The sequence below is a fragment of the Triturus cristatus genome, chromosome 7 (genome assembly GCF_964204655.1).
Source record: "Triturus cristatus chromosome 7, aTriCri1.1, whole genome shotgun sequence".
Lineage (NCBI taxonomy): Eukaryota > Metazoa > Chordata > Amphibia > Caudata > Salamandridae > Triturus > Triturus cristatus.
Genome location: NC_140590.1, coordinates 1,615,064,334 through 1,615,083,068, shown reverse-complemented (window position 1 = coordinate 1,615,083,068; position 18,735 = coordinate 1,615,064,334). Strand labels below are relative to the sequence as shown.

At 46.0% G+C, this 18,735-nt stretch overlaps 1 protein-coding gene and 1 long non-coding RNA gene across 3 annotated transcripts in view; one reads left to right on the top strand and one right to left on the bottom strand.

The window, feature by feature from the left end:
- Positions 1-18,735, bottom strand: part of LOC146812512 (uncharacterized) — a 480,077-nt gene that overhangs the window by 309,865 nt on the left and 151,477 nt on the right. The gene's annotated exons all lie outside the window — the stretch shown is intronic.
- LOC146812515 (targeting protein for Xklp2-B-like) overlaps positions 13,872-18,735 on the top strand; it is a 78,283-nt gene continuing 73,419 nt past the window's right edge. Inside the window, exons 1-2 of one of the 2 annotated variants that reach the window (XM_085619519.1) lie at positions 13,872-13,940; positions 15,767-15,852. In XM_085619519.1, coding sequence (XP_085475645.1) covers positions 15,828-15,852 — 25 coding nt within the window. In that variant the 5' untranslated portion in view covers positions 13,872-13,940; positions 15,767-15,827. The remainder of the gene's footprint in view (positions 13,941-15,766; positions 15,853-18,735) is intronic. The other variant, XM_085619520.1, reaches the window with a different exon arrangement.

Sequence of the window (18,735 nt, the reverse complement as noted above, 5' to 3'; positions counted from 1 at the left end):
GAAAGAGGGAGGGAATCCAGACACTAGGGAGGTATTTTAAAGGACATTCTTGGAATGCTTTGTGTGAGCATTGCTGCTTGTTTCTGTGAGTGCGCACTCAAGAATATATAAGTATTCGGCCACATAGTAGAAGTGTCTTATGTCTTGTCCTAAGCCCCGCCCCTAGCCCTGCCCACTTGCTACACTCATAGCTCATTTTAAGAGTACCTGCACTTATTTTTTCCCATTTAAAGCACTGGGCTCGGCTCTCGTTAGGCTCGAGGTTCTAAGGGGAACTCAGGCCGAGTCATGGGGGGGCATTTGACTGGAAATATTCTCAAGCCGTCATTGACTCCCTCACCACTACCCCCGAGAGAGGGGAAGGCCTTGGATGAGAGCTGGAATCTGGGAAGTGTAGAATACACGTGGATCAGCTTTGGTAGTGGTTAGATCTGGGTGACGAATTCACAAGTGTTTAGTCCATAAAGATATGATAAAATTATTCAGAAATGGATACTTACCTGTTGTACATCTATTTACACCTACACAATTGTATGCTAAGAGTTTGGCCAATCACACAGAAGTAACTTTACACCAGGGGTAGGAAGTAGGCTTTCCAAGGTGTGGTTAGCCTTCTGAGTTGGTGCACACCAAAAATAGTGATTTTGCAAAATTCACAAAGTCTCTCTGACCCTTCTCACCCTGGAAATGGTTTGAAATTTGCTCCTCCAAAGGAGAGGAGTAAATCTCTTTCAAGGGATCGAAGGAGAGCAAAACACTCCTAAACTTGGTGGGCATGTAGGTAAAGGACCCCCTTTATTTGGGAAAAAAAATTTACCTCGTGGAGAAGAAAAAATGTGCAATTGCTCATAAGGTGGTGGCTTCCCCCAAAGTGGGGTTGCATTGTACACACAGTTCCAGAGTGTAGGTAACGCAACATCAGAAAAAGTTATATTAGATTGCGATTCCCAGTAATGTGCTGAAAAGCTGTGACACGGGTTTCCAGACATTAGAGTGAGAATGTCTGTAAATTCCAAAAAGTACGAAAGTACATTCAAATGAGAGAGGCAATCTCAAAACTTACCTTTGACCTCTTCTGAATTGAGACCGGGAGGCCCTATTAACAAGCATTGGCATAGCCAATAGGTCTCACTTTTGGGACCTTACAAGTATTTAGTTACGCAGCACAATATCCTTGGTGCAAAAACATCAACTGTTGCATGGCTAAACACTTATAAGGTCCCAAAAGCGAGACCTATTGGCTATGCTAATGCTTGTTTCATAGGTTTTGCAAATTACCATGAAGTTCAACTTCATGGTAATTTGCACACCCTATTAGCGAAATCGCAAATGTTTTTACTTTAATGCATTGCATTTAAGGAATCTCAATTTAGAGATTACTTAAATTCTGATTTTTGCATTTGGTATGATGCATCCCAAATGCAAAAATACCGGTCGAAAAGGGCCAGATTCTGAGAATCTGCCCGTTTGCGACCGGTTTTTCTTTTGATGCATGTGCCTGTAAAATCACTAATGCAAATAATGCACCAGTCCACACATAATGCACCAGCCAAGCTCGGGGGCAGGTGGGCCTAAAAGTATAAGGCCGATCTGCCCCCAAGGGAGGCAGAAACAGCCAAAATATTCATCCCCGTAAAAGAGGAGCGACCTTTGCCCAACGGGCAACTCCCCAACACTAACGTTTATGGTTTAAATCTTTTATTGACATTTCAAAATACACAGAGAAACACCAACCAAGGAAATCATCAACACCTTGCGTGTCCAAAAAGAGTGGGTGGGCCCCTTACCCCTATGCTGAAAATCCAAGTCAAGCATTGTCCACCCTGTAAATGTCATAAGGAGTTCCAATTAGGTGCCGTTGAACAAACAAAAAAGATCTAAAACCACCCCTCCCTTACCCCTACCCACCCCCTCCCCACATTCCACGTCCATCTGTCTCCCCCCCCCCCCCCCCCCCCCGCTGCCTCTGCAGATCTTAAGCCCTACTCTTCCTTTTGCTCTTCGGATAAACGCAGTAAGCGTAGGTAGCGGGGACAAGTGACCTCCCTAAATTCGGAGGATAACAACGCCAAAAAGGGTTTTCACAGCTCCCCATATTTGGAGCCCTCCCCCACCAGCGTTAGCGTGAGCTTTTCCATGCCTAGAACATGCCACAACCAGTATAACCATCCCGTAAAAGTTGGAGTGCTGGGAGTGCGCCAATGAGTAAGTATGTTCTGTGTCGCTGAGCCCAGCGCTATGGCTATCTGTCGCCCCCTACGCGATTTAAGCGGGTAGGTCAGAGGATTTGGGAGGCCCAACAGTGAGTACGCCGGGAAGCGCGGTATCGCAATGTTAAAGTGCTTGTCCACCTCATCGAGCACCTGGGGACCAGTATGGTCTGACATTCTCACACTCCCAGAGTAAATGGGTCAAGGTGCCTATCTGCCCACAGCCCCTCCAACAATGTGCGTCCCTCGTCCGATCCATAGCGAACACTAACATTTAAAAAACACTGGTGTCTAGTGGATTCTGCCATCCTTGGGGACAGATGGGCCTAAAAACATATGACAACAATCACCCCATACAGGGGAGCGATGCTTGCCCAAGGGGCCGCTCACCAGCAACATTTTGTTGTTTTTTAAACGGTGTCTAGTGGCTTCTTCCCCCCTTGGGGACAGTTGGGCCTAAAACATATGGCCAATCTACCCCCAAAGGGTGGAGAAACGGCCACCATAATCACCCCATAAAGGGGGGGCGACCCTTGCCCAAGGGGCGGCTCCCCAACAATATAAAACAAATGTCTGGTGCCTAATGGCTTCTGCCCTTCTTGGGGGGCAGATGGGCCTAAAAACTGTAAGGCCGTTCTGCCCCCAAGGGGGGCAGAAATGGTCAAAATATTAACCCCCATAAAGGGGAGCGACCCTTGCCAAGGGCTGCTCCCCAACATGAAAAAAAACCCAGAAATCTCTGGTGGCCTAGTGGGGCACACAAAACTAGTAATAAATCAGCCGATCTGCCCCCCAGGGGGGCAAAAATTGCCAAAATAATTGATCCCGAAAGGCGAGCGACCAACCCTTGCCCAAGGGGCCGCTACCCACAAATATATAACTGATTTTTTTTTTAAATCCCTAGTAGCCTTGAGGGGCACACAATATTGCATATAATGTGCCGATCTGCCAGAAACACCCGAAATAATTGCTCCCCAAAAGGGAGCGACCCTTGCCCAAGGGGCCACTCCCCGCAAACAATAAAATAATTAAAACCAAAACAAAATCCCTGGTGTTTAGTGGACATTCCTGCTGCACGATCGCACACCATGCGCGATCCTGAAGCAGGAATGCTCCAAAGAGATATCGGAGGAAAGGTAAACCCTTTTGTTTCCTCCGAAGCCTCTTTGTTTAAATCCCCCCTCCCCTGAGAAGACACTTACCTCCTTTCTCTTGGACGTGTTGGTAGCAAATGGCGCCCAGCGCGTTTGGTTGCATCTAATGATGACGGTGCGCGCTGGTGTCTTTATATGATGTGGAAGGGGATTGGAGGGACAGCGGAAGGGCTTCCTCTGCCCTCCCTTGTGGGGGCAACCTGAACGGCAGCCCATGGGGGAGTGCCAGCGCTTAACCCGTGGGTGGGTGCTAGGATGGCCGGGACCCGTTCAACGCACATGCCCACCGTGACATGGGACAGCTCCAGGCCGTCCCAGGCACGGAAGGAGCTAATAACCTCCATGGCCTATGTCCTTGGAAAATTCATTATATTGCATGGGGGCGAGCGGGTCATTCTCTTCCTGTTAATCAATCCAAGCACAAGTCTCCATAATGAGGCTCTATGACCATGCAGGGCGACTTCAGAAACGGGCGATGGAGTATTTCTTTGGTGCACATGAGCCAGGGAATATTTGCTGATTGACCTGATAGCATGACATCCTGTAGGACTAAAAGGACTAAAGAGTAATATTCAAGGTCGGGGGTGGACCATAACCGCTTCCAGTAAAGGAGGGGGTGAAGTCTGGCTTTGTCCTGGAGGCCTCTTACACCTAAACCCGTGAAAAGTGGTACCAAGGGCGTGCTGAAGGAGTGAGGCAAGTTTACGAAAGACGTTATTTTCAGTAACTGTCTGTATATTAATATGAGTATCCCCATATCTCAGTGTAATACTTATATGTGCCGCGCTCTCTCTTCGGGCTCGTGGGACTGCTTGGGCTCGTGGACGGGGCTGTGTGTGTGGTTCTTGAGCCCAGCGTTCCGTGCTTGGCCGTTAGAGTGAGACGGTTTCCCCGGCTGCGCTGGTCGGGTTTGCTCCTGTTATTAATATATAATAAACATCATACCTGCTTCAACTTCATTGGATCTGGCATCTTATTTCACTCTGCCTGGTAGAATGCTGACCCTAATGCCCTGGCTTTGTGTAGATGGAGTGCAGGCCGCATGGGTTCGGTGTATGAAGCTTTATACTCCTTAAGGATTGCTTCCATTAGTTGCTTACGTTTTAAAGTGGCTTTTGCCAGATGGGGCTCCCAGGACATGTTGCCACTGAATGTTATGCCCAAATAGTTAAAACTAGAGACAGTTTCAAGAGGTTCTCCCCCAATAATAAACCCTTTTTGAAGGATTTATGGGGATTAATTGTCATTACCTTTGTTTTGTCTGTGTTGATCTCCAGGCCTCTTGCTGCACAAAACTCTTTGAAATGAGCCAGAAGCTTCTGGAGGCCGCTAGGGGTCTTGGAGACTAACAGTGTGTTGTCTGTGAATAAGAGTATCAGTGTTGTAACATGCGCCAAGGAGGGGGTATCTGCATCAATTTCAGTTAGGAGGGAAACAATGTCATTTATGTATAACGAGAATAGGGTAGGGGCCAACACACAGCCCTGCCGGACACCTCTGCTGACTGATCTTTTCCATGAGCTCATCCTGCGACCCCCATCTTGTTCGAGCAAAGTTCTCCTCATGTAATCTGGCGACTATAGACAATAAGTGGGGTGGCATTTTCATATAGGCAAGTGTTTGCCAAAGGCTTGATCAGGGCACTAAGTAGAACGCAGAGCATAACACTCAGGGAACTCAAGACCATCTGCCCTGGAGCATGAAGCACCAGCGCATGCCTGCTTGCCAAGACCAGTGTGCCCTGTGAGAAAGAGAAGAACGTTGGAGGGAGCGAGGTCCAGTGGGGAATCCTGGCATCCTCTGTGTGCAGAGTGAAGTAGGTGACCCCATAGATCAGATGGGGCCGATGTGAAGAGTATTGCCGTGCTGAGCAGGTCACAGCCTGGGTAGAGTGGTTATACGGCAAACCCGTATGCCAGGTGGGGCCCCAATGAATTGTATTGCCGTACAGATTGGGAAGTAGCCCATGTGCGGTGGTAAGTCTGTGATTCCGAATGCCAGGTGAGGCTGCTGTGAAGAGACCTGCTGTCGGGACCGAGCCCATGTTTAGTGGCGATATGGAGACCCTGTATGCCAGAGGGGGTCACCGGGAACAAGCAAGAAGTGTGACCTGTTTGAGATCATTATTAGAGGAGAGAGACCGCTGCTGTGACCCTAGAATGCCGGCACTGTGATGGAGAACCAGTGCCAGGACATACCTTTGCACCCACACTATCCGTTGGAAGAGCTGAAGGACTTACCCAGCTTGGAGGAGCAACAAGAACCCCACAGACGCTGCTGCTGTACGACCGCATGTGAGGAACTCAAGGCTAGACGATCACAGCCCACCCAGGCCGCAGGTGAAATACTTACCAGAGACAACTGCTGTAACTCCAACACTCACCGAGGGGGTGCGCTCAGAGACAATCGTCTATCCGATGGAGGTAAGAATGAACTCGGGTCAGTCAGCCTCGGGGGAATTTGCTTGCCAGATAGCGCTGTGGTGCAGGAACACTTTTGACTTTAATACAGAGTCAGAGTGGGACTCTGGAACTCAGACTACAAGTGGGGCTTAACCTGAATTTTGCCTGTAGTTAATGGGGAATCACCACTGCAGCTAGCTTGAGGGAGGTGGGACTCAGGGATCCACCTATGAAACACTAGATTCCTACTTTGTGGTCCTATATAAACACCCCTTTTTTCATAACAGAAAGTATTTGACTGGACAATCGTTTATTGCTGCTGCCGCACATATTTTGGTTTGTGAGCCTTTGTTTACCCCCTTTGTTTACCTCCTACCAGCGAGAAGTCTTGGACTGCTCCACCCAAGCTACCACTGAGAGTCAGGTGCTGAAGGGTTACTTGGCCCAGGTGCTCAGGTTTCATAGTAGGTGGGGCCCTGGGACATCAGGAGTAAAAGGTTTCAACCCCTACCACTGGGTCCAGAACCGCTGCTTGCTCCGTAGCCCTCTGAGTGGGGTTCAGACTATCCCATCTGCATATTAGACACATTGGCAGAGCTGGACGCCTTTAAAGTGGGACTAATATTATCTAGTTATTGAGTGCTCACTATTCCTTATTAAACGGCGCTACAATCTATAGAATCCTTTTATTGGACGGGGATAAGCTTCCCTCTAGGGAATCCTAGAACCGAAATATACTTTATGGAGAGATTCTGACTCCATCTATTTCTATTGCCCTGAAGAAGTCCCTCAAGGGGACGAAACGCGTCGGCTGTTTTGTGTTGAACGCTGTTTCTCAGCAACGTGAAATGAAAATGAAACAATAAAAGAGAGAGAAACAGGAATGAATTCAAGAATTCCCTTTATTTGATATGGATGTCAAAATGATCTTTTTTGATATACGTTTTCTCTGAGTGGTGCACCTGTGCTTTAGTTTTGAATTGTTGAGTTCCTTTTGGAATAAGTACTGTGATGGTGGGTACTATACAGTGTGCACCATTGAATACAAAAGGGATATCATGTAAGGAGTGTAAAAACAGGTTAGGTGCTGTTCTTTGGAAGGTTCCACTATCAGGTTCTCCTTTTCTTTAAGCATAGACACTGTCATTATGAGAAGAATATGGAGATGGATAGGACCCACCATCCGAAGATAACAAGAACAGCTCTCAACTGGACCCCAGACGGAAAAACAGAAGAGAGGTAGGCCATAGAAACCTGGAGGTGAACTGTGGAAACTGAAATTAACAGTGGTGGCTGGTTGGGAACGGTGACATGGGGGGAGGGGGCTGGGGGTTTAGAAAAAAAAAGACTTATCTTGTCGTCGCCACCTCTCATCCGACGCAGGAATAGGTAGCACCAACGCTGCCCTAGCCAATCATAGCTCTGTATTACAGGAGCGTTATGATTGGTCTGAGCGCCGTGGTTTGGGACTAGGAGGCTGAGCATGTTCTCCACCCAGGCTGTACAATACAGCCTGTGGAGAACATGCAAAGGGCGCATGACGATTTGGCCGGCCCCAGACGGCCGGCCAAACTGTCATGCAGTTAAGGTGCGGCAGGAACCAGTCCTCCTCCCTCTCCCAGTCTGTAACAAGCCCAGCCCCGCCCCGCCCCAACCTGGCATGCGCCTTACTGAAGAAGAAAATGATAATAACGTAACATTATTAATGTTGCGCTATTATCATTTTCATTTTTCACATAGGGGACCAACGCTCCTACATATTAGCGGAGGAGGCATCCCTAGAAATTAAGACCTGTAACCACAGCTGAGGCACCATAAAGAAACTTGCCCAGACAGACGTCCATTGTTGCTGTACTATTTTCCTATAGGGATAACGGGGCAGTAAGTAAGTGTAGAAATGATAAATGGTAGTAAATTCCAGACGTAGCCTTGAAGTATATATTTAAGTAGAGGTTTATTAGTCGGTCACCAGATGGTACAAGGTAGTTCAATAGATGATAAGATTAGTCAAGATGATGGCCCCACCAGGAGCAGCATGGTTGCTGCTCAGCCCACTCTCTCCAACTGTCACTCTCTCCACGCAAGCAGGCACACCAACATTCCACTCTCTCTCTCACCAGGCATTCCAACATTCCACGCATCCATCACATTCATTCTGGCTGAGCAGCTAAGAGGGGAATGCACTTAAGGGAATTAAGGTACAACATATCCCCTTCCCTTGGCAACAATAAACAACAATAATTGCGACATTGCAGCAAAAATAAGAATAAGTATGCATGTAACATCGCACACAATAAATAAGAAGAATAAATATGAAAATGCAGTGAGATAGAAGTAAGGGATGAGTAAATAGCACAAAAGCAACAAGAATGAAAGAAGAGTGGTAGTTAGCAAGGATTCAAGTTCAAAACATACAAATAGCACTTCCCCTTCCCTTGGGAAAAACAATAGAACAGGTTGGAACATTGCATGTAAAACATTCAAGTGTGATTAAAGTGAAAAACAGAATATAAGTAGATAATAACAGAGATTAGAGAAGGCAGAACAAGTAAAGTGGGTAAAAAGAAGTGCAAAGCGGTAGCGTAACTGACAGCTGGGGAAAAAAAAAAAAAGGTCTGACACCCCAACTACATTTCTACACACAGCACCATGGAGGAAATAGTGCAGGACTAGGAGAGTGAAGAACCCCGGGAGATGTTTAACACACCTAATATACTAATACATTAAATAAGAGCCCCGAGAGATGTAAATACCTATACACTCATCCTCTTTTGCACGCCTCATGTACTAAAACATTAAAGCACCTCTGAGTATAACAAACTAAAGAGTGGGTACATGCCCATTGCGCATTACAAACAAAGATGGGTACACTGCCCATTGCGCATTTTAGTTAAAGATGGGTACACTGCCCACTACAAGTTTTAACTTAACTAAAAAGAGTACACTGCCCGTTACTTATTACTAAAGAAAATGTGGGTATACTGCCCATTGCGCATTTTCCACCAAAGATGGGTACACAGCCCACTGCGCAAGTAATCACTGATAGATAACAATCTAAAGGGTAACGCAAGCGTAACAACCCGTAACACTACTGCTAGGCACCAAAGACTGTGTAGGGTGAAATCAGTGTGAAGGGTGTGCGCACCACCCCCACCGAAGAATGAAACTAGTGTAAGAAGACCAGCTCCTAAACAACAAATACCCTAAAGAAAATGCCAGATACCCCGAAAGTATCTACATTAGGAAAAAACAAATAAGGCAAAGCGTAACTCTCTATGAAGTATCAACCGCAACCATAATATAAATATTGTGAAGAGTGAAAAACTCACTACTGTGCGATGTCACTAACATTGTGAAATAACTAATGAAGCATACATTACACATAAAGAAAGCATAAAACTTATAAAGTAACCACAGTGCAAAACACATGTCAAGAAACACTGTCCATTGAAACACAATAAACTAAAACAAATAAAGTTGTCACCGTAGTTCCACTTTTAAAGGTACTTCTCTGCAATTGTACCAAATCATCCAGACTGGAAACATTCAGCGTTTGTATTACTGTGTGTGCTTCAATGGTTGGCTCTCTGTTTCCTTATTGAAAAAATGATTAAATCAGATCACCAACGCGACTGTTCACCAATGTGACTGTTCAATACTCCGCACTACTCGATTTCCGCCGAACATCTGAGCTGACAAGCATTTGAGGAATTAACAGGATACGATGTCCTGATGTTTTTCCGTAAAAAAAAAACTTTATTGTCCTCCAAAAAAAAACAAGCGTGGTTGGCAGCGTGGTCCGCTGAATGAACAGCAGAAGACAGCGCGGCTGATGCTCCTGGCTCTGGTGGAAACGCAATATGGCGGCACGCTTCATGACGCAGTGCCGGATGGCTCACAGTACGTCCATGCACACAGGCGACAAGGAGCAGCTCCGACAGGCATGGAAGCAGAGACGCTTCACGAGGGAATGCAGGTGAGCTCGAGCGCGCTGAGGAATCCACGCGCAACATTTTCAAATGGCAAACAGCAACGCGCATTACTAACGGCTGACACCCTCAACAAGGCTCAAAGTTTAAAAACTAACACGGACAAAAACTCACCCAAGACATAGGTATAGCGCCATACTTGCCCATGCCTCAAGACACGCAACACTTGTCCAGTAGCGAAAATCTGGTGGAAGGCAAATGCTGTCAAGTCAGTTGAATTACACAAGCAGCTATAGTAGACGGAGCCCGTCGTGTCAGTCAGTCTCCAAACACCGTAAACTAATTATCCAATGCCACACTAATCCATGGTGATAGCCGCAGCTCTGCTAGAACAAAGATGAACGGTGTCTTCTGAAATAAGATAAATGACATCAATTTTCCGAGTGGATGGTGGTCTCATCACACCAATAGATAATACAGATTGCCATATTCGTTTCAAAAGATTGCAGATGAGAGCATCTCCAAATGTTTGAACACGCTGCAAGACTCTGCTGAAGCCAGTAGTTTAAAGATCGTGAAACATTTTCTTTTTTTTTCTCTCTTTTAAGTTCACAGTTCGGTAGGCAGGATTCTGAAAGTAAGCCAGTCTTAAACATATATTGAATAACGCTGTATCTATGTTCTGCTCGATTTTCCCGGCCTTCTTGTGTGAAAAAGTGATTGAATGTGACTTCAGTCTCTTACCATTCAAGTCTAAGGGTTAGAGTAGTGAATGGAGCCTATTTACTAGGCACTTCGACATGATCCTGTGCTCTTCCCCATAGATCAGGGCTTGCACACATAGCCTAGGGGATAGATTCGTTAGTATCAGGGATAACCTGTCCTGTAGTGAGGGTATTTCATGGAGCCGTGCTGAATTCAGGCCTGGTAGGCCTCAAACGGGAGAGACTCCATCTTTCTATCTGCTCCGGCAGCTTGGGATGCTTCTAGGTCAAATGTAATGTTTTAGTTATGAGGTGTTATTCGCTTGGAGAGAACCGGTTCAGGCCGGCCCTTATCGAAGGATTGTATTTTTCTTCATGCCGAAGACACTACATCAGGCCGGCCGGCTGGGAAAGTGTCCTTGGTACGGGGAGGTACAAGAATTTGGTGGGCGGCAGGTTACGGGCCGGAATTTTCCATGAGGAAACGCACCTCTATATTAGTGAAAGTCTGAGGCAGTTACATGTTCAGTCCGTAGGCGGCATCTAGCCGTTAGCAGTAAAGCTACTACTTATTCCAGGGAAGACAGACGCCATCTTGAAGGCGGAGAAGAACTGAGAGACAGATACTCTCCTAGCAGAATAGCCAGAGAGGAGAGAGTAGCCGATAAGGAAGAGGTCCCAGTGACTCGGAGAAGGGTGATCCGTGACTGCGGAGGTGTGACTTCCAGGCGAGCCGAGGCACAGACGAGAAGGGAACCTAGATGACCACTGAGTGCAGGCTACATACTACTAAGGTGATGTCGACCCTTTCTTATTAGAGTGTACAACTTAATCTTTCACTTTTCTTTGCAGGTTATGTGTTATATTGTAATGTTATGTGATTGCGTATGTAATGAGTAATAAAGTACCCAGTTTGTAGTGAACCAACATGTGCTGCGTGTTCTTGTATGAGAGGGTAGCCTATTCTTCTAGTCAGCTGCGGCTACATGAACAGATGTTAACCCTGATCAGGTAAGTGGTAACTGAATAAGGGAAAGAGGAGCCCCTCGAACCGGAGAACAGGCTATGCTCGAACTGGCAGTCCTTGTGTGATCTGATGAATAGTGAGACTGATTCCCTTTTGTATGTTATGGTGATCATAGGATGAACTGTCTGAGACTGCCGTCTGGGTAGAGAGGTCTGGATTCGTATGGGATCGCGAGGCCGCCGATTGTGCTGAGACTGCCGTCTGGGTAGAGAGGTCTGGATTCGTATGGGATCGCGAGGCCGCCACTTGTGATACTGTCGTATGGGCAGAGAGGTCTGGATTCGTATGGGATCGCGAGGCCGCCACTTGTGATACTGTCGTATGGGCAGAGAGGTCTGGATTCGTATGGGATTGCGAGGCCGCCGATTGTGTTGAGACTGCCGTCTGGGTAGAGAGGTCTGGATTCGTATGGGATCGCGAGGCCGCCACTTGTGATACTGTCGTATGGGCAGAGAGGTCTGGATTCGTATGGGATCGCGAGGCCGCCGATTGTGCTGAGACTGCCGTCTGGGTAGAGAGGTCTGGATTCGTATGGGATCGCGAGGCCGCCACTTGTGATACTGTCGTATGGGCAGAGAGGTCTGGATTCGTATGGGATCGCGAGGCCGCCGATTGTGCTGAGACTGCCGTCTGGGTAGAGAGGTCTGGATTCGTATGGGATCGCGAGGCCGCCACTTGTGATACTGTCGTATGGGCAGAGAGGTCTGGATTCGTATGGGATCGCGAGGCCGCCGATTGTGCTGAGACTGCCGTCTGGGTAGAGAGGTCTGGATTCGTATGGGATCGCGAGGCCGCCACTTGTGATACTGTCGTATGGGCAGAGAGGTCTGGATTCGTATGGGATAGCGAGGCCGCCACTTGTGATACTGTCGTATGGGCAGAGAGGTCTGGATTCGTATGGGATCGCGAGGCCGCCACTTGTGATACTGTCGTATGGGCAGAGAGGTCTGGATTCGTATGGGATCGCGAGGCCGCCACTTGTGATACTGTCGTATGGGCAGAGTGGTCTGGATCCGTATGGGATCGCGAGGCCGCCGATTATAAGAGGTCTTGGTATGTATAGTAGGAATTCCCTGTCCTTAGGTGGTAGATATATGTGGTTACCTATTGTGAATAGGCCCTAGGGAGGGGGAGGGAGTAACGTTCTGGCTGGGTTAGTGAGGCTCTGATGAGCGGGTTCTATCTGATCCGAAAACCCAAGCAGAACAATCTATTTTCCTTTAAAGAATAAATCCACAAATATGAGGAATGTGAAGCGCCCTGGGTAGGCTGTCCAGATGGTGAAGAACACTGGTGGGACCTGCGAGGGCGTTCTTTTCCTTGCTTTTTAAAGTTGCTTTGCTTAGAGTCGTTTCTTGTACAAATAAAGTTCCGCATAAATCACATTATCTTCACCTTCAGTAGCCTTGTCACGCAGGGTTTCTTACAGATCGTCGCCAATGTAGAAATGATAAATGGTAGTAAATTCCAGACGTAGCCTTGAAGTATATATTTAAGTAGAGGTTTATTAGTCGGTCACCAGATGGTACACGGTAGTTCAATAGATGATAAGATTAGTCAAGATGATGGCTCCACCAGGAGCAGCATGGTTGCTGCTCAGCCCACTCTCTCCAACTGTCACTCTCTCCACGCAAGCAGGCACACCAACATTCCACTCTCTCTCTCCCCAGGCATTCCAACATTCCACGCATCCATCACATTCATTCTGGCTGAGCAGCTAAGAGGGGAATGCACTTAAGGGAATTAAGGTACAACAGTAAGTAATAGCAGAAAGCTCAGAGGCACCAAATACTGGTTGTCCGGCATACTATGGTAATCCTAGAAATTGAGTTTATGTGTTTACACCATGCCCTTAATTACATAAGCCACACCCCTTTCAGAGCCACCACCACTTTTTTTTATCTCATTTAAAATTCTGGCCAGTGGTTCAATTGGGAAGTGCCAATGATGGCAGTGGGTGACTCCAGTAGCAAATAAAAATGACTTTTCTCAAATTGATTAACTGAACCACTGCAATGCAAGCCAACGGGGATACTAAATTAACAATTGCTATCTATTAATCTTCTGCTTAAACTTGCCAATGAAGGCATGCATGACCTGTACCTATTCATTTTGGGGGAACGACGAACCTTGAACTGTCCCTCCTTCAACTGTCTGGTAGCAGTGCTGTGTTGCGGATGCTTAAACTACCGCTGCCTAGCTGTCCGTTCGTGAAGCACGGCCCAATCTTTTTCACAAAAAACAAGAGGCGCCCCAGTGGCTCTCTCAGTCATAAGTTTTGCTGAACCTCGGGCACATCTCTCTTCCTAGAAGAAAATGTTCGGAAAACGATATTTTCCAGAGACACTTACTGCTCCCCGGTCGGCTGTCCAATGGGAATCGGCGCTAATACTCAGCGCCGTGATAGGCCAATGGAGACGTACCGAAGGCTACAAATAGAACGGCGCGAAACTCCGTAAGAGTGGCGTATTCTGTCTGTTTGACCGACCAATAAACGCGGAGGACCTTAACGCTGTAAGAGAGGGGGTAACCATTGTGGGCGGGGCTAAAAGGTGTTGCGGGTGTAACGTTTGTCGAATGAATTCAGGGGCCGCGGATTAGGGGGTCAGTTTTACGACCGAAAGCCAGTCTCATATGATAGGGTGCAGGGTACTTGCATTACAATATTTGCTGTCCAGGGGATGCTGTAAAGTGTAAACGAAAACCCCAGGGGGGCTAATGATGATGTAGTACATGTCACTTGGTTGTTTGATGTCTGACACCTTTCGAGTGAAGCCCACTGCTCCGTCACATGAATTGCCTTCCTATAGCTCTGTCCAGGAGTAAAACGCGACTTTGTAAGCCACACAAATAGTTTTCAGTCCCAAGTCTTCAAGAGGGCGGGTCCATTCGGACCCAGGACCGGCAGTAGTTAAAAGCTGGCGCGAAACGTGGCCTATGTTCTGCCTTTAGCTTTACAGAGAAAACATTTATCAGTTTCTGAAAAATGGCTGTACAGTCCACTAAGACAACTCATGTCAGTGAGTCAGAGCGCGTGTATATAAAGTGTTGCTTTTTCGCGTTTTTTTGTATTTTTCTTTTCACGCAGCAATTACACTCTAATAGTATTTCGTATATAATGCTAACTGGGTGGGCTTTAGGTGTCAGTCGTATATACTACTGTGACCCAGGTTGTTGATGGGTGTGTAATGCAGCGTTTGAGAGTCCTGAAGCAAAGCGAAGTTCGATTTTCTCTCAATACCGCTCAGTGGGGCCTAACTAACGGTGTTCAGAATACTAGCTCTTGGTCCTAGGCCACTCTGCAGCTCGCACCGTGCAATGGTCATGAAGCTGTCTATTTACAGTGGATAAGGAAATGGAAACGTACCGCTTACAGCCAAATTGGTGCTTAGCGTGTGTATTGGGTGCTTAGTGTGTGTATTTGGAGGGTGAAGAGGCGTTGCAAGGAAGTGCATGCAGGAAGGAACGAAAATGTCAATGATGCAGTAGAGGAAAGGGGAGATGTGAAATGTGCAGATGGAGGATTTCGGAAAGATATGGGGAGAAAAGGAATGCATCTCGGAGAAGCTACAGAGGCAAGAACAGGCGTGATTGCGATATTCCTCAGGCCTCTGCCCTTTCAACAGACCTTAGCCATCTTTAATTTATTCTTCAGAATTGAAACCTTTTCAACTCGAATTATTTACAACAAAGCAATTGTTTGTGACTGATTCTGTGAACAAGCATTGGCAAAACCAATAGGTCTGACTTATTTTAGATGCGTGTATTATTGTAATATATATTTTGTCCGAGTATCGGAAAACTCGGGAGCCCAATTTACAAAGAGCTTCTGTAGTCATAGCAGGATTTCCACCCTAGTGGCGGCATCTCCATCATGAGCATCACCAGTGCGGGTATCTTGCAGAGGCTCTGAGTCGGGGCCCTCTGAGCGGCACCAAAATGCTGATAGGATTAATTGTATTCCTATAAGGCCACACTCTTTATTACATTTGCTTTCCTCTTGGAAAGCATTCCTAAGATATATTTGTTAGGCGATGCCCCTTTTAGATTCCCCCCCCCCTTTCACTTTTTAAGCCTTTCCAAAGCTCCACTCACTGGATGGGTGAAATGGGGTAATTGTACCCCTTACCCTCTCCTAGAGACATTTCTAAAGGCTCCAGATGAAGGCTGAGAGCGATACACCTCACACCCTGAGGTCTTGTTAAAGTACAATTCATAAGACTTGCATTTCTTAGGTTTCTGTGACTACCTCCTGCTCTCTCCATTCATGTTTTTAGATGTGCTTCTATATGCTTGTTGCCCTTTTTCTTCCATTATAAATTCATGGCCATGATTTACAGGAAATACCTGGCCTGTGGAAGAGCAACTCACGCAGGAGACTCGGAAACGAGAGCTGTGGCGATGGTGGGGCCGATTCCATGCTTGGGTAGGTTTCAGGTTAATGTCTCATTTGAAAGTGTCTATTGGATAATGCAGGAGAAATTGTGATTCTGCAGTGCTTGCCACATGATTAAGGATTTATCGCACTAGCCACATCAGCATAACTTTCAGATTTTAATAAACATTTCTATATCCCCAAAAAATTCTGCATCACGTAGATGGAAAGTTACTAAACCTATATTTATATGCAGTGGAGGGGTGGGTGGGTTTCCGAAGGTTAAGTGTTCACCTTTCTATTGCAGATTGTTGTGTTCGGGTGTTAAGCTGCTACTAAGGAGGTCAAGCATTTGGTTAGACAGACGTGTTCTGTGTTAAAATGGAAAAAAAGTTGCTAAATACAGCCACAGGAAATGATCATAATTTGCATTCTCTTGCTTCATGTCAGTCAAACCTGTAGCATAATTTGATCATCTATGTTGTATACTTCAGTGGCCCTGCTGACATGTTAAGCCCTTCTGTCCCGTTATCCCCACACAAAGGCACATGAAATTTACGCACCCAAGAATTCCCTGTAAATTGGGTGTTTTCTCTTATATTCCTTCCCTCTCGCATTTTTACTTATTCAGTGTCCTTAGAACTGCAGGTTATACTTCATAATCTGACATTTCCTACTGAGTTCTGCTAGATTTCTCAATAACTTTTGTTTTCTATGTTCCTTCAATAGCTGAAGTACTTGGTTACTGTTTTTGTGTGTGAGTGGTGTGTGATCTTGTGAAGGCTGTCAGACCGCCTTAGGTCTCAAATCAATTTGGAATTTGAACAATCTACCAGCCTTCACTTAATCACTTAGGGTCTTCCGTGGAGGGCAAAGAAACTGCAAAATGCCCAGAGCAAGTTCACAAATCCTGCAGTTAGCAGTTTGGGAGCACTCCCGGGTTGTGACTTTTTTTGTTGTTGTTGTGCTGCTTCCCTTGGTGCATTAGCTCATCTCTAGCTCCCACGATCCCATCATGTGAATTACAACGTTACATATTCCAAACATCCCTAGCACACACAGAATTAGTCACTCCCTAGAATAGGGGGGTTACTTTTTATATTTGATTTAACAATTGTATACTTTTGAAATGTTTAGGCTTCTTATACGCAGTTAAGATTGCATTGTATATGCTCATTACATTGTTTTTAGTGACTCTAGTGAAATTGAGGCAAGCTACTCATATTAGAGTTGTAATCGTGACCACTTCAGGCAAGATTACGTTCGTAGCCACTATATTCAAGATTACGATCATTGATCGCTCAGTGCGTAAGTCAGGGCTGTCTGCAGTAATGTAAAAAGACTGTCAGTTTTGTGTGCCTCTACATGACCACGCAATAGCCATAGCTGCAACGTCCCTCATACCAACTTTTTTAATAAGCCCTCCCTACACCACATGATTTTTCACTCCAGTTTGAGCTTTTGATATATTTTGGAAACTTTACCATTTTCATTTCTACAAACGTCAGCTAAGTTTTGAGAACGCACACAACTTTGTCTCAAATACACATTCTCAATTTTTAGGGTATGTATATTAATTCAACCAAGAAAAAGCTATGTTGGCAGGCTGGGTTGCACACATGAGAGCTAATTAGATAGCCGGAGAGCTACCGCTAGCTCACGAGCTACTCGTCGAATTAGCCTGCTCCAACAGCTTTTTGTATCTCCAAGTTTTTTGTTGTTGTTGTGCAGAAGGATCCTGATGTCTTGATGCTCGATTACCAAGAGTCCTGCTATCAACACTAATAGTCATGCTCCCTAACTTCTGTTGCTAAAAGGACAGACTTTCAGCATAATTCAAACTGTAGAGGATTGCATCAACCCTAAGGTCTGTTTGTGATCCCAGAAAAAAGCCGCCTTAGCTGGTTTTGGATTTGGATAAGGAACTGATCTGAGGCCTGGAGAGCAAGACCTTGTGTAAAGACAACGTTTGTCAGTCATGCCAGTTTGGGCAAAGTGGCATGCCACACAGCTTATAAATCATACGGTCTTTAAATGAATCCTCTTGCCAGTGGCAGCCTGTGGGTCTACACCAGGGCATTGGAAATGCATTGGTGATGCCAGTTGTGTTGCATCAGTTTTTTTAACCAGTGAAGGCGGCTTTTACAGGCTGGCATGAATGCATCACTGCAGCCCTCCACACTAATAGCTATCATCACGTTGAAATGGGACTCCACCTTGCCAGAGCATGCAGAAAGTTTCATAGGCCATCAAGGCAATCCAGCAGGAAGAATCTGTACCACGATCTGTCTGTGGGCTAGGTCAGTGTGTATTGAAAGAGTACATGGTGGGATTTTAAAGAGGTTTAGCTTTAAAGTACAGATGTACCTTACCTGCTCAGGAAAAATCATTGTTTTCCTTTCCACCTACCAAGATTTATTGACCAGGTACACAAAAAATTAAATACATCATGAAGCAAGTTCCATCCTTTCTCCCATAACCTCCAAGCTTTGGCACACAGACCAGCAGAGAAGTTTGCTTTAATCTTCCTTTAGAGAATGTCAGTCCCCCTGCCAATACCCTTTATGTCCACCACATGCTGACAAATGATTAAAGGAGAAACAATTTAAAATCTCTTAAGGTTTGATCCCCCACGGACGATTCATCTGCTATTTTTACAAATGGTTGTAAATCTTTTGCTTCAAAACATTCTTTAGTCTAATAATTGGTGAATTGGTGTACAATGTGCTAGGTAAGACCTGATCAGAAACGCAGGGCACCAGTTTGCTTAATTGTGATCCATGGTTAAGGTGTGTAGCCAATTCAGGTGCCGGGGTCGTAATTGCAGATTCCTTGTTCAACTTGTTTTGAACTGGTAAAAACACAATGCCACCAAATACTACTCTACTAGATTTCCATTCTGACAGCATTGTGCTATTAGGTTACTTCCAATCT